This window comes from Centrocercus urophasianus, unplaced genomic scaffold (genome assembly GCF_019232065.1).
Source record: "Centrocercus urophasianus isolate 14NV4802_14NV808 unplaced genomic scaffold, USGS_Curo_1.0 seq_73, whole genome shotgun sequence".
NCBI classification, from domain to species: domain Eukaryota; kingdom Metazoa; phylum Chordata; class Aves; order Galliformes; family Phasianidae; genus Centrocercus; species Centrocercus urophasianus.
In genome coordinates this window covers 12,560,557-12,579,029 of record NW_024885344.1, presented here as the reverse complement: position 1 = coordinate 12,579,029, position 18,473 = coordinate 12,560,557, and the positions used below count along the sequence as shown (strand labels likewise).

Here is an 18,473-nt window from a genome sequence, read left to right as displayed (position 1 = left end):
TGATTCTATGATTCTATGATTCTATTCCTTACCCTCTGGAAACAACACTCTGAGCACTTGCTGTGGTATCAAAAATAGGCTGTGAACTGCTCAGAACAGGAGGATAGGGAAGCAAACCAGAAATTAAGTTAAATGGGAGAGTAGTTAGGAAGTCACTGTGAGAGCTGGACATGATCCTCTTCCTAAGGAAGCATGTGCCTTGTGTGGACGGGTAGCATTTTCTGCACATTCAGATAAGGGCTTGTTTTGTAGAGCATTTGCCTCAAAGTTCTGCATGCCATGCACAGAAGAACATATTGCAAACACACCTGTGCACACAGATTCATTCAGCATACAGCTCAAATACATTTAGACTGCACAGCAATATCTAAAGTTTATGTACTACTGCACAGCACACGAACTCCATGCAAATAATTTTAAATGTTTGACACATACAGTGAACAATATTACAAAATAGATCTGTAAGACAAACAGGGAATGCAAGGTGATTATCACAAGATGTGATAAGAAGTAAAAATCTTGTAAAACACTTTGGAACTATGTTTTGTCACCATGGAATGCTTTCCAGACCTCTAGCACAAAACACACATACTTTGAAAAGTCCACCTGCCAGTCTCTAATTAAACCACTGAGAAAAAGAACATGGGATCTCATGCTGCATCCCTCCCACCAACCTTGGTTGCTTGAAAGTTTAGCATTTAGTCCAAACTACTCATTTTACCCTCTATAGTCAGTGGAGAGACAGGAGATCTCACCTCACCCTAAGGAAGTTTGGATCTGCTTGTCCAAGAAGGCTGACTTCTTAGTCTATCAACTGCCAAATAAGCCCAGACTGGACAACAAAATGTTTAGATGGATACCTTTTCTTCTGCTGGTAAATTTAGATGAAATGAAATGAAATGAAACCCTCTCCTGCCCAGGAACTAGCTCCTGCCTACAGCTTGATGATAACTGTGTGTCAACAAAAGTACCCAGCCATTTAACTGCATCCCTACAAAGCAGTAACTTGCACCATGGTTTCCATCCTATTCAGTGCTTCGAGGTTCCCTAATCACGGCAGCAGCCATCAATGGACATAAATGCAAAACAAACAGGTTTACAGCTGACTGGGGCCTTTCTCAACAGGGACAGCACACACAGGTGGCAGGAAATAAATTAAGCGTGATGTTACACAACAATATAGGTATGCATTTATGCACATTAAATATTTTATAGACGCATTTTGATCTCTGATGTGCAAGAAGTTGCTTATTAAAAATCCTATTTAAGTGTGGGAGTCAAAGTGTGCTCTGTTCCATCTGTACATCCTCCAAGAACAGAAACCGAATGAAAAAGGAATGAGTTAATACACAGTTTGAGCCAATGACATGGGAAACACGTACCATCTAAATATTTCCAGCAATGTTTGTTTCTTGCATAGTTTTTAAATGATTATTAGGAATTTAAAATTGTGTATTGGATACTATGCAAAAAGATTTATTGTAAACTGACATACTGAAAAATTGTTTTCAGAAAAAATGTGTCAAGAAAGAGAGGGAAGAAGAAACACGCATAAAAACAGAAATCCCTTTCTTATAATTTCATCTCATGTCTCAGAGATAGAAGAATCTGGTGGAAATCCACTCTGTGTGATACCTGGTAGTCTCTGGGTGTAAATAGCTTCTCCCAAGCCTTGCCTCTCATTCTCTTTTGCTTCTTTAAGCTGTTGGGCTTTTTTCCCCACTAGCATCTGTGCAGAATGGGACAACTTACTCCAGTTTACCTGGCAGATTATAGTGTTGCTATCAGCAGCAAAGAAAAGAAAAACAAGCATCACAAATCCTGCCCTTGCCCCTCTCTTTTCCTGCTGCAAGAACAAGATCATTTCCTAGAAAGCACTGATTGAGTGAGTCTAATTCTTTCCAGCCAGTTCTCAGATAGTGAGCAACAATGAGATATGAGCAGACAGATCTTAAAAAAAAAAAAATCTCAAGCCTGAGAAGTCCTGTTTCTCACTTAGTTGCCAGTGCTGCCTTGTGGAAAGCTGGCTGCCATATCAGCCCATGCATGGCAGGAGATGTCTGCAGCAAAAGCAGGAAATATCCCCAGGCTTCTGGCCTCCTGCTGCTTCCTCCCCTCAGTACCTAATTGCCTCTGCATTTCTGTACTGGTGGAGATCTCTACCATCACCAGAGGAGAATCAGTACTGAAATATCCTATTCTCTCCTGATTAAACTAGAGATCGAGATGTCAATAATGCTCTTTCTGAAAGAAAAAATGAGAAATTAACCTCTCTAAAACAGAAAGGAAAACAATGAGTAGGAAATCTCATTCTCCTACTGCAGCACCATTTGTGAGAACTAGAGAGAGCATAAGATAGAGTGGATGAGCGAGCAGCAAAGGCTGTCCCAGAGACTCTTTCCTTTGCTCTTATGAAGACCAAAAAAAAAAAAACAAAAAGAGAGAAAGAGAGGGAGAGCAGAATCAGCACAGAGGTTTGGTACTGCAGCTAGAGCCTATGGGGAATCCAAAACCTTAAGAAATCCAAGTTACTCTATCTCTAAGCTAGGAATGAATCTAGCCTACATTTACTTTGCATCCTTCCTTCTTACTGTCACCTCTGAAAAAACCCAGCCACTGTGCCCTCTCTGGAAAGACTCCATGCTTCAGCACTTGCAACTCCCCTAAAATTAACTGGCAAAATCCCTGAAGGTACCATGTCAGTCAACACTACCTCTCTTTTCCTATTCCATTCACTTCAAATTCGGTCACCTAGCTTCTAGGGCCAGCAGAGCTCTAATCCATCCCACATCTCAGACTCCTGTTTTGATCATGACAGCAACCAGCTGTGGTGCCCTCTGTGGTTCTGCTGAAACAGCGTCTAAGCTGTTAGGGAAGTATTTACTTAACAGTTAAAACAAAAGGAGTTGTTCAGTACCTTAAAGACTGCGATCTGTTATAGGCCAAACTAGATAACCACAGTAGTACTTTCTAAATACATGTATTTATATTAAGTCCATGTTTATATCTTTACGTATGTAAACTGTGTAATCCATGGAGATGAATTATGTATCTTGGTCTCCAAATTCTGAGTCTGCTCATCATGCTATTCCATGCCTTGCTTGATGGATGCTTAATGCCCTGTCCATAAGATGATAATATACCATACTATTTTCAGCCTCTCTCTCTTCTTTCCTTTGTTCTAGTGTTCGCCTGGTAAAAAACACATTCTGCTCTCTTCACCCAAGTCATTCCTAGTAACTTCTTTTTCTTCGCTAAAGTTTACCACATCAGAAAGAATACAGGAGAAAAAGATCTAGGAGAAGTCAGAATGTGCACATGTACCATACAGTCTTCTAATACTGAACCTCACCTTTTTCTTTCTTAATTCCAATGGCCCACCCACAATTGAGCATTTATAGCTCTCACATGATTCACAACACATCCAACCAGAGGATACATTTATCAAGGGAGAAAATACATGCCAGATGCTTTACCACTCAAAAGATAACTTGGTCAGTGCATAACAACCAAATGAAAAGGCTATACACTAACCAGGTTAGGCCAGCTGGAGAAGTCTGTCCAAACAAAAGATGATGACAGTTACTTTTTTCTAAAAAACAGAGTTTGGCATCAGGTTATTAAAACAAGATTATTTTCTCCTTAGCTATTGACCACAGAAGGCCAAGAAACTGTTTTGGGCATGAAGATCAACAGTAGTACATACATATTCTGGCCACCCACAGACACCAGTCTGAAATATGTACAGTATCACCAATTTCCAGAGAAACTGAGAGAAAGAAAAGCATGTGCAGAGTTGCATATATCAGTTTTTGTAACAAAAAAAAAACAAAAACAAAAAAAAAACCTAGCTACGAAGCTATAAAAGCAGCAATTATCATAATAAAAAAAAAATGAACCTCAAATACTTAACATGTGGAATATCCCAGCCTTCCTCTAAAAATACTTCTAGTAGCGTCAATCCAAAAGTTCTCTGAAAGCTATGAACCTCCTGCCAAATCCACTGTTTTGTCCCACTCTCCCCCAAATTATGATCTGTATCTTGCTATTATGCATTTTCAAGTATAATTTTCTCTCTTCTGAGTCATCTGTGAACTAAAGCTCCAAATGTATGTCATAAAAGGCATCTTAAGAAACAGAAGGAAGAAAAAGAAGCCCTCTCAGGAAGACTGGGAAGAAGCTGTGCAATTATAGTGTCCTGACACAGTCTTTTGCAACCAAAATTGCAAGACCAGGTTTATCTAATAGGATAGAGTTGTGAAGTTTGGCAACCTTCATTTACAGCTGTATGTGTTCTGTCCTCAAATTTCAGGTTCAGATGTGCCTGAGGAGTTAAAGTCAAGTCCAGCCAAAAGTATCTGGCTACTGTATTTGCTGGAACAGGACCCAAAACCATATAGGACTGAAGCTCCACATCAGTTAGAAGAGTGAACTTGGTAAGCAGAAATGTCATTCTGACAAAATGCAGCTTGCCACTCATTAATGGCATTTTTTCATCCCATGCAGATCCAATTTATGATCTGATGCAAGCTTCTACCTGACAACCTCCTGCCTGGTTCTTTTTCCTCCTAGGTCCTACTAAATGGTCCTTTCTGACAGACATTTTGGATTTTTATTTGACTAATACCTCAAAAGCAAAAAAAGAAAAAGATAGGTCAAAATGATAAAGAGATCTGTAGTTTGGGCCTGAGCTGAGAAGGAGACTAGAATAAATACCAAAACAAAATTCCCAATAATTTCATTGGCACCAAGATTTCTCTTCCATGCTGAAAGATCATTTCAATGATTTATCTGACATGCAAAATAATACAGGCCACAGAAGACCACTTAGAAATTCCTGCAGCAAGAGAAGGTTCTGTTTTGTTTTTAAATATTATGTAAGAAAATGAAATTGAGCACACTATTTCCAGACATTGTTTCAGAGGGGGGATTAGGCATAACATAGACCTCCCATATGAGACAGTTTCAACTAATGATACTTAGGCTGAATATAATTAAAAGACAAAGTAATGTGGCAATGAAGAAAGTAATCCTGGATATGGAAGAAGACAAAGAACATTTGTGATCTTTTCTGTCCCAGCTCACAAATCAGTTCTACAATAAATTGAGAAATTATTATAGTAACACAACTCTGAGCTCCCATTTCCTCTTGAAGGTGATGAACCTTTTTGGACATTACTGACATTATTGGGTAACCCCCAGGCTAGACAATTTTTAGAAAGGGTCTCTAATCCTCAATCATGCCAGTGAATGAAGTCTTTCAGCTGCAGGTTTTAGGCTAAGACCTATTTCAAAGCATTGGCCCACGTATGATATCAAGTATTTCCACAGTGCTTTGGTGTTGGGTAGTTGGTTTGGACTACAACACCCATTAGTTTTTCAGTACTATACAGAAGTTAACAGGGAGGCTACCTTCAGAGATGATCCTTTAGGACTGAAACATTTAAATGGCTTCTTTTCTTCAGACACGCCATCTTCTGGTACTTTCTGACGTTTCTCAGCTGCTTCAGCCCTTCTCCTTTCAATTTCTTCTTTCATCCTCTTCTTTTCCTCCTAAAAAGTATTAATTTATTCTTTCAGAAACTGCATCACCATTACAAGGCTTTGCTGTCCTGCAAAAATTTATCAGATTATCTAATAGATTTTTTTTATGCTAGCCAAAACAGTTCAGTGAATGCTGTCTGAATGCCAGTAACACGCTGGTGACAATACATCATAGTATTAAGTGAAGAAGACAATTACTCCATGCTCCTTTAATCTCTCCTCACAGTCCTGTCATCAGATTTACTGCCAAATAGTGGCACTTACAGAGAACAAAGCACATTTATAAAAACATTATTTCATTAAGAACTCAATTTCAGAAACTTAATGTTAAATTTTCGCAAAGGTGTCTGTATTTAAAAATATTTCTGAGGAACATTTAGATGAGCTGAAAGATACAGCAAACAGGTTTTGAAGTGAACTGGTCAACCAGCTTGTACAGACTACTATTTGTCTAAAATGGTGTAAGAACCAAAAAATCCTACAGTCTCATTTTGCTTCCTAAATTCAGTTTCTCTGTACTCTCAAGTTTCACCTTTGTATTCTTTTTCTCCATCTTCTCTAGCAATTGTGCCAAGGTTAATATTTAATGTGGAAAAAATTGATAGAAGCCCAAAAAGTGAAGTGCTTGAAATGCTTATAGTTTCCCCTCCAGAGAGACAACAGGAGTTTTTACTTTCAGAACTGCAAGTTGAAGCACAACCACTGTGAGTGCTGGTTAGCAGAGTCTTTTTTTCACACAGTAAGTCACTGTGCAATTTCAGCATCTATTTAATTCTACAGTAAAGAGCTTAGCATGTTAAAGCAATTGGCATTTATCTACTAGCACTATTATTATTCTTCCACCACTTATTTTCCAAACAAGTAAGATTCCTTAATGATGCACCAGAGATTTTAAAATTCTATTTATAAAGTCTCTTGGCAAAGGAAGCACAAGCAAACAGATGTGCTTGGGTACTCAATATTTAAACAGGCAAAAATATCTTCCTAATGAGATCTTGCCCATCATAACTGTATATAACATTAGCATTCCAGTTCATCTGCAGCAGATGAATTTTTGCCACATCCTTTCTAATTCAAGTTGTGCAACATCAAAGAGACACTGAAAATAAATTAAGAAGTCTGTGGCTATAAGAGTCTCCAAAATGTTATCCAAAAAGAGTACAAATGTGCAGCTGCTGTAGATGGCATCCTGACTAATTAAGACATTATTAGAGCCTTGTCTTCCTTGAGGCTAAAACTGCAGTTTTTCTTCGTATCCTGAATGTTTTACCTTGGGTTCTCACTAGAACGTCTATGTGATGTGGTTGACTGATACAAAATACAGCATGCTTGCAGTTAAACCTGTCGGTTAGAGGAATGGGGTAATTTTAAAGCCCATGGCATATTTGTGATATGGTCTATCCATTGTGATAGACCATCTCCTGACACAGGAAGAAACAGCCATTCTGATAGAGTACATGATCCAAATAGAGGGCTCAAACAAAGGACAAAACCAGAATCAAAATCCACCAGCAAATCCCCACACAGACCTCAGGCAGTATCAGGTTCACGAAGGAGAAGCACACACTGGTCTGTAGGTTTGTTTGAGTTTGGTCTTGCTTTCATTGTCATATACTCTTTCCTCACCTATGTGCAAGTCTCCCGTGGTATCATTCTGCCCTTTTGCTAAGCACAGTTTCATCCATATCCAACCTCACTAACTGCTTTGTACTGTACAGATACTGTTGTAAAGAGTTACCATCTAATCTGAGGTGAGTGGAAGCAAAGGAGTTACAATGAGGAATTAAAATCAGAAAGCAATACTTTCTCCTGTACGCTTACCTCCTCTCTGATTTTTCTCTCAGCCTCCTCCTGCTTCCTCTTCTGCTCCTCTTCCTCCAGGATTTTCCTGCGCTCCTCCCGCCTTTTCTTCAGCTCATCCAGCTCCACAGCTGCCTCCTGCTGTTTCTCCTTCAGCTTCTCAGAGCCAGCCTCAGCATTTGCAGCTCCTTTCAAGTTGGAGCGGCTGGGAAAGAAAGAAAAGACGAGGTAATGCACCACAAATTTTCTCTTCCTGGCCAGAGCCAACCTGATAACCCACATTCACCAGCAACACAAAGATACTCCTTATAAGATCTTTTACTCCTTGTAAACTCCATCAAACTCAAAGCAATGCATTTGGGGTAGGAGCCAAATAGGTCTGGACACTTGGAGGAGCATGTTTCCCATCCACTGCCAGTGAGGAAGCAGGCTCATGTACTCAAGACAGGGGCTGGACCATCCTGCCTGACATCTCAGATCCCCTCCATTTTCATCACAACTCAACAACTAAGCTTTGTATATTTAACATCTCAGGTAACATCAGCAAGATGCACCTGATCAGCATCTTCATGAGGAGACTGAAGGCCTGCTCTGAAAGTAATGCCTCCTAGTTTAAGATGTTGGTCCATGACATCAGAGGTAGGTTTTGATGGTATGGCAGTAGAGGTTGAACCTTCCTGACAGTGTTCCATTACATCTGCAGTCTTGTGACAGGTGGCAGCAACAGGGCAGTTTGACAAAATGGCATCTGATATGGAGTTGCCTATGAAGCAAAGGTGTCACCAAAGTCCTCCATGAGGAAAAAATGGCACTCACTGACTCTCATTGATGCTTGCTGAACATTTCTGGAGACCAAACTGTGGATGTGAGCACAGTGAGGCGGTGAATGGGGCATTTCAACCATGGAGATAGTGACACGAAAAACAAGCCACATTTGGGAAGCCATGCACAGTAGTCACCCCACAAAGTGAAATGTTTCTTGATCAGCACATCCACACAAATCAGACCAGGGAACTGTTCATGGAGCTGAATAAATGTTTCAATGCCTTGGAAACAATGGAAGCAATGTTGGAATATCACAAAGTTTGCACATAGTGGGTCCCAAAAATTCTCACACAAGAACAGAAGGAACACCATATGCAACTTTGTCAGGACCTATTGAACAAACAGCAGACTAAAGGCAATGGTTTTCTGAATCACAATATTACTGGTGATGAAACTCGGTATCACCACTAAAAGCAAGAGTCAAAGCAGCAGTTCATGCAGTGGCAATATCTGAATTCACCGTCAAAGAAAACATTCAAGATCCAGTTCTGAGCAGGTAAAGCAATGTGTACTGTCTTCTGGGATAGGAAAGAGGCGATTCTTCTGGATTTCCTGGAACCCAGACAAACAATCAACTCTGACCACTGCATCACAACATTGACAAAGCTGAGGGCTCAAACTTCCAGGGTCAGGCCAGAGAAGAAGACAATCTTTCTCTTGCAGCATGATATCGCCAGGCCCATACCAGTTTGAAGACAAGCACATTGCCAGTCTTGGCTGGACTGTCCTACTACACCTACTGTATAGTTCAGATTTGGTACCTTGTGACTTCCAACTGTTTGGGTCAATGAAAGGTGGACTGCATGGCCATTTTCCTAGCAAGTATCTTTGGGGACCAAACCAGATACAGAAGGAAACAGAGTGGTGAGACTCTTACCGATTCAAAACATAAAATGCTTTTAAAAGCCTAAAAATGTTCCTACGTAATCTAAAGTACCTATCGCTTGGACTCAGCAAGCTTGTATGAATAGAAAGGTTCATCAGAACTTCTGCTGACATTTTCCAGGGAAAACATACCTTCGATTAAGGAAGTGGAAATTATTTGTTAATGACAACTTTCCACAGGAGAAAACCCTAAGTTTTACAGCCAACTCTAATATGAGAGACAGACAGAAAGAATAAAAGGAGTGAGGAGTGGGGGGAGAGTATTTGTATAGGTGAAGTGCATGCTCTCAACAGAGTCAGATAGTATCACCTAGTTAAACAATTACCACAACAGCGTTTAGTCAAACGTCTACTCCCTGAGCATGTTTAGTGTTACTGCTGACAAGGAGATAGGCACCACAGAGGTATCAGTATGCTATTCACAAGGGACAGAAAAGGAATGTACTTACTGATTTTTTTAAAGATCTTTCTGCTCTGTTCTGTTGACATTTAGAAAAGCTGGATATTAATAACTTCATTAATGGAGCCAGTGTTGTGGAGTTAAATGCCACAAGACGGAACAAATCAAGTGTTCCAACAATAACAATAACTGTTAGAGATGATGAGATTAGAGATGACAACATGAAGAACAAATACATAAATCTGCAGTCTGCTGAATCACACCCAATCCTGCAAAGGCACTCTTCATTCAAATAGATCTTTCATCCAGATGGGGTTAGCCATATAAAACAGATTGGAGGATCAGAGCTGAATTATCTGTGGTTTCAATATCACAATAGGATCTGCTAACACAGATTACTCTGCCCTCACATGGTATTACTGACTGGGAAAAAACTCAGCTGCAGCAGGGCAGAATGTATCATTTAGAAACTGTAATACTAAAAAAACATATGGTAAAACAGCATAGCCAAACTGACATTGTGATGTGCTTATCAGCTGTTGTAATTCATCTGTGAAAGTTCAACACCAGTGTGGTAAGACCTGACATTCATTTTGAAATGTGTTTATTTGGAAAGGCTTTTCTATATATAACACCACAAAGCAAAGCTAAAGGAAAAAAAGTCCAGAGGTATGTGAACTTCTGTATCCCCAGGACATTGTCACACCTGATTTTCTAGAGTTATAGCTGCATAGTATACATTTCTCTAATATTACTTTATCACAGTCCTTTTCTGCTCTAGGTCCTAATCCTGAATGTGTTTTTGCCATGGAGTTACTCAGCCCATCGAAACAGAGCCATAAAATCACCCTCCATCATAAGCGTCACGTGGTTGTGAGTAGTTACTAATAAGGGTTTGCATCAGGTAGTGATGTATAATTAGAGAAAGGAACTCAAGCCCTTTTTTAATTTAAAAAAAACAAACAAACATAAAACTAAAACACTGAGAAAATATATTGTAAACTATTTGAATTTTCACTTAGGCTGCTCAAAGAACAAAGCGAGGACCAGCTCCTGTGGTTTAAGGCACGCTTTTGGGTGTTTAGCCTGAAATATTTCTAATATCATTTGCAGAGATTACAAAAACCCATGAACTTAAAGGGGGCACAGGTTATTTCTAAAGATCCATCTATCCTGCCCAAGCCATTAAAAAGCTGTTTTTAAGGCTTTCCCACTTCATTGCATGGTTGCAACCTCTGTAACAAACATCCCAGGAACCTAATTACTGAATTAATTAATTGTTCTTGCTATCTGAAGCTGATAATCTGACCTGCAAGTTTCAGGTCCCCAAAAATCCAAGAAGTCACTTCTAACAGACATAATGATCCAATTTTCTGGTGGTCCTGTGTGGAGCCTGTTGTTGAACTCAGTGATCCTTACGGGTCTCCCCCAACCCAGGATATTCTATGACTCTATGACAAAGGTATCACTTGCCAGGGCAAATACTTCACACTCAAAATTAAAAGAACTGAGAATATTTGACCTGTTTCTCTTAACAAATAACCATTCTGTTTTATATGACTACACAAGAAAGGTTAATCCTTAGTGACTTCAGTGCAGACAGCCTCAAAGAAATCGACAGCTACTCTCTACTTTCAACTCATAAAAAAACAAAGGCATAATCTAGTCTTAGGATTTTTGTTTGAAGACTTCAAGTGTCCTCCTTACAAAGGAGAACACTTCAGGTTTCTAGCTAATTTTATTCTCATAGAACCTTTCACTTCTGGTTCTGCATAATCTGAAACAGGAAACAATAAACTGGCAGTCATTCTCCTTGTTTTCCTCCACCTCCACAAAATCCTCTGTTCTCAAAAGATTCTGGGAATCTCCATTCCTTACTGTCAACAATGAAAAATTAGTATTGAGATGCTGGGTGGAGGAAGAATTTCATAAGTACCTCCTTGGTGCTAAGAAGTGAAGACAGTTGCCAGCTTTCAGACAAGGAGGAAAAGGAAAGAAGTGGTTTGTGGGAGCCAAAAAAAGTCAGAATAATGTGGAAAAAAAAGCACTGCTTCATATTTAGTACTTTTGCATTCCTGTGTGAGAATGGAGAGGAAGGTAAGTAGGAGGGGAGATGAGAAACGAAAGATCTAAAATGCCTTTTTTTTCCTGCAATTTTCTGACTGATATGAACAAATGAGATGCAGATAAGATTTTCCTTTAGCCTGCACTAGCCTATTTTGTTCTCAGTCATCACCACTGAGATTTAGCCAAGTTACAATGCTTCTTAACGAGTATCTGATGTGTTCATGCAAAAACAAGAAGAAAGCTCCAAACAAAGCCTTACGTTAGCCATCCTTCTTCACACATTTGGAAATCATGAAAGAAAAACAGAAAAAGAAAAAACAGAGTGGAAACTCAAATCTACATGTTGCCTCCAAGGCTTGTCTCCCACAGGAAGTGAAACAAATGAGAACACAACAAAAATATTTTCAGAAATCTTTTCTCATGTTATTGATGATGTGACCCCAGTCATGATGCAGGGTAGTTCTAAGGAAGGACCATTTCCTGCTACTCCATCTCCGTGCTGCCTGACTCTCTCTGTCTTTTGGCCTTAGGTCAGGGTGTCCCCAGGGTCTTTTGAACTGCATTTTATTTTGAGAAAGTTTGATTTTCCCGGAAGAATCACAAGGGGAGTGCTGAGATATAACAGCAAAATCCATCTGTCCCACACATTTCTAAATGTGCACGGAGAGCTTAACCTTCTTTTTGCCTGTGCCAATGTAAAAGAGAAAGAGAGGTGCATAGGAAAAAAAAAAATATTTCTAATAACAAAAAAAAAAAAGAACATTTTCTCATCTAACTGAAAAATATCACTTTTATAGCAAAAACATTAACCACAAGGTTTGCCTTGAAATCAAGAGAATTTCTAGCTATCAAGAGTTACCAACTGAATTGTGCTTCATGCTGATATGCATTATTACTAAAAGGAATTGTGTGTAACTAAAAATCATTGAAATCCAATTTCAGGATGAATTTGATTTTAAAAATTTAGGGAACACAAAATCTGGAATGCAGTCATCACTGGCCTCTGTGCAGATAGTGGAATGAAATGTCTCTCAAGGAAGAAAAAAATCCAGCAAAGAAGAATAAGCCACTAATTTCTACCAAGGTTCTATTTACATCTGTTTTCTGTACCTTGTTTTATCACTGTAAAAACATGGGTGCAGCCTGCTAGAAAACTAACCAACAGCCTTAAATCAGACCTAAGCACTCAGTGAACACTAGAGCCTCCTCTGACGGTGCCAACCTAAGTCTTGCACACAGCTGCTACAAGGCTTTTCACTGGAGACCCCAGGAAGGCCCCCTGCTCTACTCTAACACAAAGACCAGTGTGCTTAGCTGGAACTTACCCAAAAGCATTTTCAGTAGATTTAAGTTTGGGGGCAGTGAGTTCACGTTCTCCATTCTGTGCCTTTTGTTCCGGAACTCCCTTTTTACGATCCCAGACACTTTTCATCTCCTCCTTGGGTGCTTTTTCTTTATCCTTGTTGTCTTTTACCTGCTCAGAAGATACCATAAATCACAGGGGAAAAAAAATGTCACAATGAGACATTATCAATAGCAGTCAAGGAACAAGAATTCCTTGAACGGAATTAGCGATTAACTCAGCAACTGTCTTCAAAATGATCATGTGCCTTAAGCCAGAAGTAGACTTTTTAACTTTACAGTTTAGAAATAGGATCATCCATCACCCTGCCTTTCTGATCCAAATTCACAATGAAAACACCTAAAATAACCAGTCTTCTGTGAAAGTGTATCACAGCTACACATGCGGTAGCATGGGGCTTGGCTACTACATCTTCTTTCTGTAACTGCACCTTCCTTAGGCACCTCAGTCCTCCTTACTTCCACTGCAGCATCACTCATGTGCAGTCCATTAAGATCCTGGGCTGCACACTCTTTGGGGCTAGGCTTGCTCAGATGTTCTTGGTTAAGAGCACTGGAGCAATAGAAATCATTTGTAACCTTCAGTTTGCTTGAACAAAGCTCATGCTATCTGGATGTAGGCAGATCATTCTGCAGCACAGCAAGGGAGTACCAACAGAACAGAGCTAGTATTTTCAGCATCACAGCAGGTAGATGCCTCAGTACTACAGGAACAATGAAAAAGAAAAAAGCTGATCTTTGTATCAGAGTATGAGTTACTCTGTCAAAAAGCACAGTCATGTCAGAAGATGGTCACCAATAGTGTTATCAGGCTCAAATATTTAATCCTATGAAGAAGCAAAAGTTCTCTCAAATGTTCTCTCAGGAAACACTAAAGCAAAAATTCTCCCTATCCTTACAGTTTTTTTACCCTATAATTTTTAAGAGTAATCAAGTATACTGACTGCATGAATTTCATTCTTTAGTATCCCCCTATAGTTATGGGCTTGAAGTATTTACCAAAACCAGAAACAGCCTGATCTCAGCATGCCCATGGTTGGATGCTGAGAAGTGGAGTATATAGACCTACTTAAGTCCTTTGTCCTCAGGCAGAATTATTCCCACGATGAAAATTAGTCGACCTAGCAGCCTAAATAAACTTTCAGCAGCAGCAGAGGAAAACATTATCCCAAAAATATCTCTTTTCCCTGGCTCTCCAGTGTTGGAGGAAGCCAGCAAGAAAGGAAAGGAAAAAAATACTCTCATTTCTTGCCATCCCATTTGCTAATTAAAAAGCAGGAATAATTTCCATAACAGTCCTGTCTGCAGCACAACTGCTTTTATGGCATTCCATGCGGCATGAGGAAATAAAAACCTACAACAGACCACACTGAGGCGGCACACACTGCACGTCAGTACTGAGCAGCTACAGTGCTCCAGTGAGCTTGCCTCTGATGAGGGATGTAGGACACAACCCACAGCGACATCTGCTCTGTCCTGAGAGCAGGCAGCAGCAGCAGCAGCACAGACATTCCCCACAGGCTCCTGCCAATGGGCTGTAGTTGCAACCTGGATCCCCACCCTGACAGACAGGAGGGGAGCTCAGTTTCCATGGCCATGCATTCTTTGGCTGTGATGCTGTGACTGCTAGCAAGCAAGGCCATTATTACTTGGTGCCCCAAGGAAAGGTTTTCTTTTTTTCTAGGAGCTGTGTTGAGACAACCAGAGCTATTCATTGAGTCTAACGTACGCTGCCAGACAGCTATGACTTTTGGGAGCTCCCAAATGTGGGCAAGATTCTAGCTTGTGACATGTTCACAGCAAAAAAGCTGCTTGTTAGCTCAGGGAGATACTGAGAACAGCAATACTGATTGTTGTAAGATCTCAAATGCCAGGATGTCTGTGTTGGGACTTTGAGAGCATAGTATTTCCTTTGCTGAGATTTTCATCAAGACCTTTCTCAGTCTCATTAAAAAGCCGATACTTCCAGTTGCCTGATGTATTGAAGTCCACTGGGGAGAGTCATATCTCTTACATCTTAATTGAAATTGCTGAGAAAACTAATATTAAAACAACATAATTTAAAAAATAATAGGTTAGGAAATAGCATTTCAGAAGCTAGCTAGGATTTATGGTAATGTGCACACATTTGAGAAAACCATTAATGCAGCTTGGCTCCCTTATTCAGAAAGATGATAAAACAAGATATTAAAGAAATATTTCACAGCTTTCAGGTTCAATAATTCTCCTACTAATTTTAATGCCAAAACTGTGATTGATAGCACAGGAACAGACAACCATTATGTCCCACTCCAGAGGAAGACAACAGAAAAAGTATTTTCCCTTGTCTCAGTGCTTTCCTGAATTACAGGCCAATTCAGTTTTTGCTGAACTTAGTGAAAAGGACTGCTCTGATTCCAGTTGGAGTGGGTGGGTAGTTCTACCTGAACTGAAAACAATTCACATGTTCCCTTCAAATCTCAAGCCTCGAGTCAAAAGAGAATATGGACAAAACCATGCTTTGTTTAGCTAATTTTCAACATACATAATTTACATTCTAATCTTTCTCTGTACTACATCTTTCCTGTTAAGCTCTTATGCTAACATTTGAGAGTCAAGATTTCTAAATCTAGAACTTGAACAACCTCACACTACACTGGATTGATTACTGAGGATGGAACCTTTTGGCATGCTGAGCTCCTATTTGGACACAGTTTCTTGCAGTCTTAAAAGCTGTGGGCACCTGGGTCTAGGCCTTCCATTTAGAGTGAACTGCTACACCCAAATACCATGAGAAAAGCAACTGTTGCAGCATGTCTAGCCAAACTAGAAGCAGGAAATACCAGGAGCCTCACATCATGAGAAAGCTTGTTCTTACGAGCTTTCCAGGACAGTTGCGAGTACCCAAAATCGTGGGGCAGTTCAGAGAAGGAGACAGATTTTTTATTTTTTTTATTTTTAGTTTTTTGCAGGTTTGATCAAAATCTGCCATTTGAAGGCCAGACTTTAGTCACATTAAGAATGGATATGTAGTCATGTTGCACAGTTACAAAAGCAAAATCTGGTTACGTGAAGAAGGTATTCCTTCAGGGATCTTGTTCACAATATATCGCCATCCTCTTAGTTGCATATATGTGTCTACAATAAGTCTCACTGAATTTTGCTCTTTGCATGAGGGGAAGAAGTAGCGATAGGAACCTAATCATTACTTTATTTGAAGTCTAAGAATGTCAATTTTTCATTACAAACCAAGAAGCAACAACTGAGATTTTTTAAAACTGAGCAGGATATTTCAAAAGTTCAGCTTGATACACATGCACAAGTTTCACCTTTCAGCGCATGGACATTCAGCATTGCACCAGAAGTGGGATTCCTTACACTGTCTCAACTTAAGCATCCAAAAATGGAAGCACTAAAATCACAAGTCACTTTCAAAAGTCATGGCAATTTCCTGGAAAATCCAATCTTGTGGGCATGTCTTAAAAGGATCGTGGGAGTCCCACTGACAGCTGAGTGAGCTCCAGGCAAACATAGGCAGGATATTGTGTCTCAAGTATTGTTGCGGCTCTCATTGAACTCTTTCCCTTTCTAGACCGTTATTTTAGCACATTGCCAGTCTCTCTCCCTTTGGAACCTTTCTTCCAGTCATCTTCATAACGTTATCTTTTCAATCTCACCAATATTCTACTAAAAATATGGACAATAACTCAAGCAACTGGACCAAGAACCTGGTGGCATGACTTGCCTTCACCTCTCTCTGAGGGGGAGATAAGCTTCTACAGCACATTCTACATTGATCGAGTTGCTTTCCAACAACTAAGGACAATAGCGAAGATCCTCTGAAGCCCTCAGCACTCCCAGGCAGACGGACAGGCACAAACTACCTGTCACTAAATCTCTGTTGCAGCTTTTTAAGAGAGCCCCATGAACCTGTTTGAACCCATACCGGCGCAATCCTGTAAGAACCTGACTGGTTTCAATGTCTGGTCAGGATCAGAGGCTATTCTGATACCTTCTGCACTGACCCAAAAGCACATTGAATATGGCTCCTTGTTTGCCAGCTGTAACCTGAAGAGTAAATGGTTCCCAAATCTTACTTACCATACAGTAAAACACCATGGCACCAGCTCCTGTGTTTACAGTGGAAATGCAATGCAGTAATTTTTGTAGATTTTCTCTTTAAAACAAAAGAAGAATCTTGGGTATGCACAGTTTATATCATGTGATATTGCAGCTTTGGGGAAAATGATTAGTTAAGATATTCAAGCGGCCAAAGGGCCTAGATTATTATTATTACTATTTTAAGAGTAGGTCTCAGTCACAGGAGAAAAGTTCACAGTAAAGTGAGAGGAAACAAGGGAAGGATGATTAGTTGATACAGTCCTGAAAAATTCATCCCTACGGTGCAAGCCATCCTTGCGCTATTGACAGAAATGAGTTTGACTGAAGTATTTGTTCTAAGACAAACAGAACTTGGTTCTAAGGCCACAAAAGAACAAAATACTTGAGCATATACTTAATGTTAAGCACGCAAGTAGCTTCGTCTATTTATTTCAACAGGATTACTCATGTTCTTGAAGTGAAGCACATATTTAAGTACTTTGCTGAACAAGCAAAATTCAGTTATAAGTCCCTTATTTTTTTAACTCAAGTTTCCTTACAACAACTAAATCAACGGTTAATAAATTACCTGTTCTTTTTTGGAGGTAGGTTGAAGCTTCTGTGGTAAACTTTCCTTTTTAGCTTCCGCTTTAACCACTTTGTCTTCCTCCTTTGTTATGGAGTTTTTAATAATTTTTGTTTTAAATACGGTATGAAAACACTGTTCTACAAGCACTTTTGTTTCTCCACACTGTGCTCACGTACCAATCCTGTGTGCAGCCACATGTCCTTCACGTGCTGTTGTGCCCACATCTGCATGTACAGTGGTGCTCCCTCCTCCCTCTCTAAATGCTTCCATTCACCCATCAGGGCTTTTCTCACTTGCGTGGCATCATGCTCACGTGTTCCAGCAGAGAGCCCTTTCTCGTGATTGCATTTAACACACACATTCCTCACACAGTTTACCAGGTGCTGATAATATTTTGTGTTGAGTTGTGTTTGCCTCAACCTTATGTCTTACTTCATCAAGCCAGCTTATAGCAACTGAGAAAAAAGGCAGCAAAGAACATGCAAAGGTCTGAACATGCATGGTTTGCTCTGAACAATGGAGTGAGGACAGGTGTGCTATGCATCCCATTACTGGTAAGCTGAAGCAAGGAGTTTTATTTTAAAACAAACAAACAAAGAGTATTAGTTGTTTAAATGCAGGAATTAATCTTTTCTTGCATTACATTTCTCACAAACCACAGGTGTCTTAATTTGGTGCAAAATGTTTACTGTACCTTTTTTCTTAGCAAATCTGCTTGAGCTTTTTCCTCTTGTGCTTTCTTCTCTTCCATCCTTTTCTTTTCCTTTAATTTTTCTGCTTCTAACCTAGCCTTTTCTTCAGCTGCCCTCTTTTCCTCTTCTGCCCTAGCCCTTTCCTCAGCTGCTTTCCTTTCCTCTTCTGCCTTAGCCCTCTTCTCAGCTGCTTTCCTTTCCTCTTCTGCCTTAGCCCTCTCCTCAGCTG

At 39.9% G+C, this 18,473-nt stretch overlaps 1 protein-coding gene across 1 annotated transcript in view; it reads right to left on the bottom strand.

Annotated features, from left to right (window-relative positions):
* The window catches only part of CALD1 (caldesmon 1), a 186,986-nt gene that overhangs the window by 11,993 nt on the left and 156,520 nt on the right, over positions 1-18,473 (bottom strand). Inside the window, 5 exon segments of the mRNA XM_042837607.1 lie at positions 5,413-5,553; positions 7,366-7,549; positions 12,847-12,995; positions 17,553-17,633; positions 18,247-18,473. The exon segment at positions 18,247-18,473 is cut by the window's right edge and continues 7 nt beyond it. Of these exon segments, the coding sequence (XP_042693541.1) occupies positions 5,413-5,553; positions 7,366-7,549; positions 12,847-12,995; positions 17,553-17,633; positions 18,247-18,473 (782 nt within the window).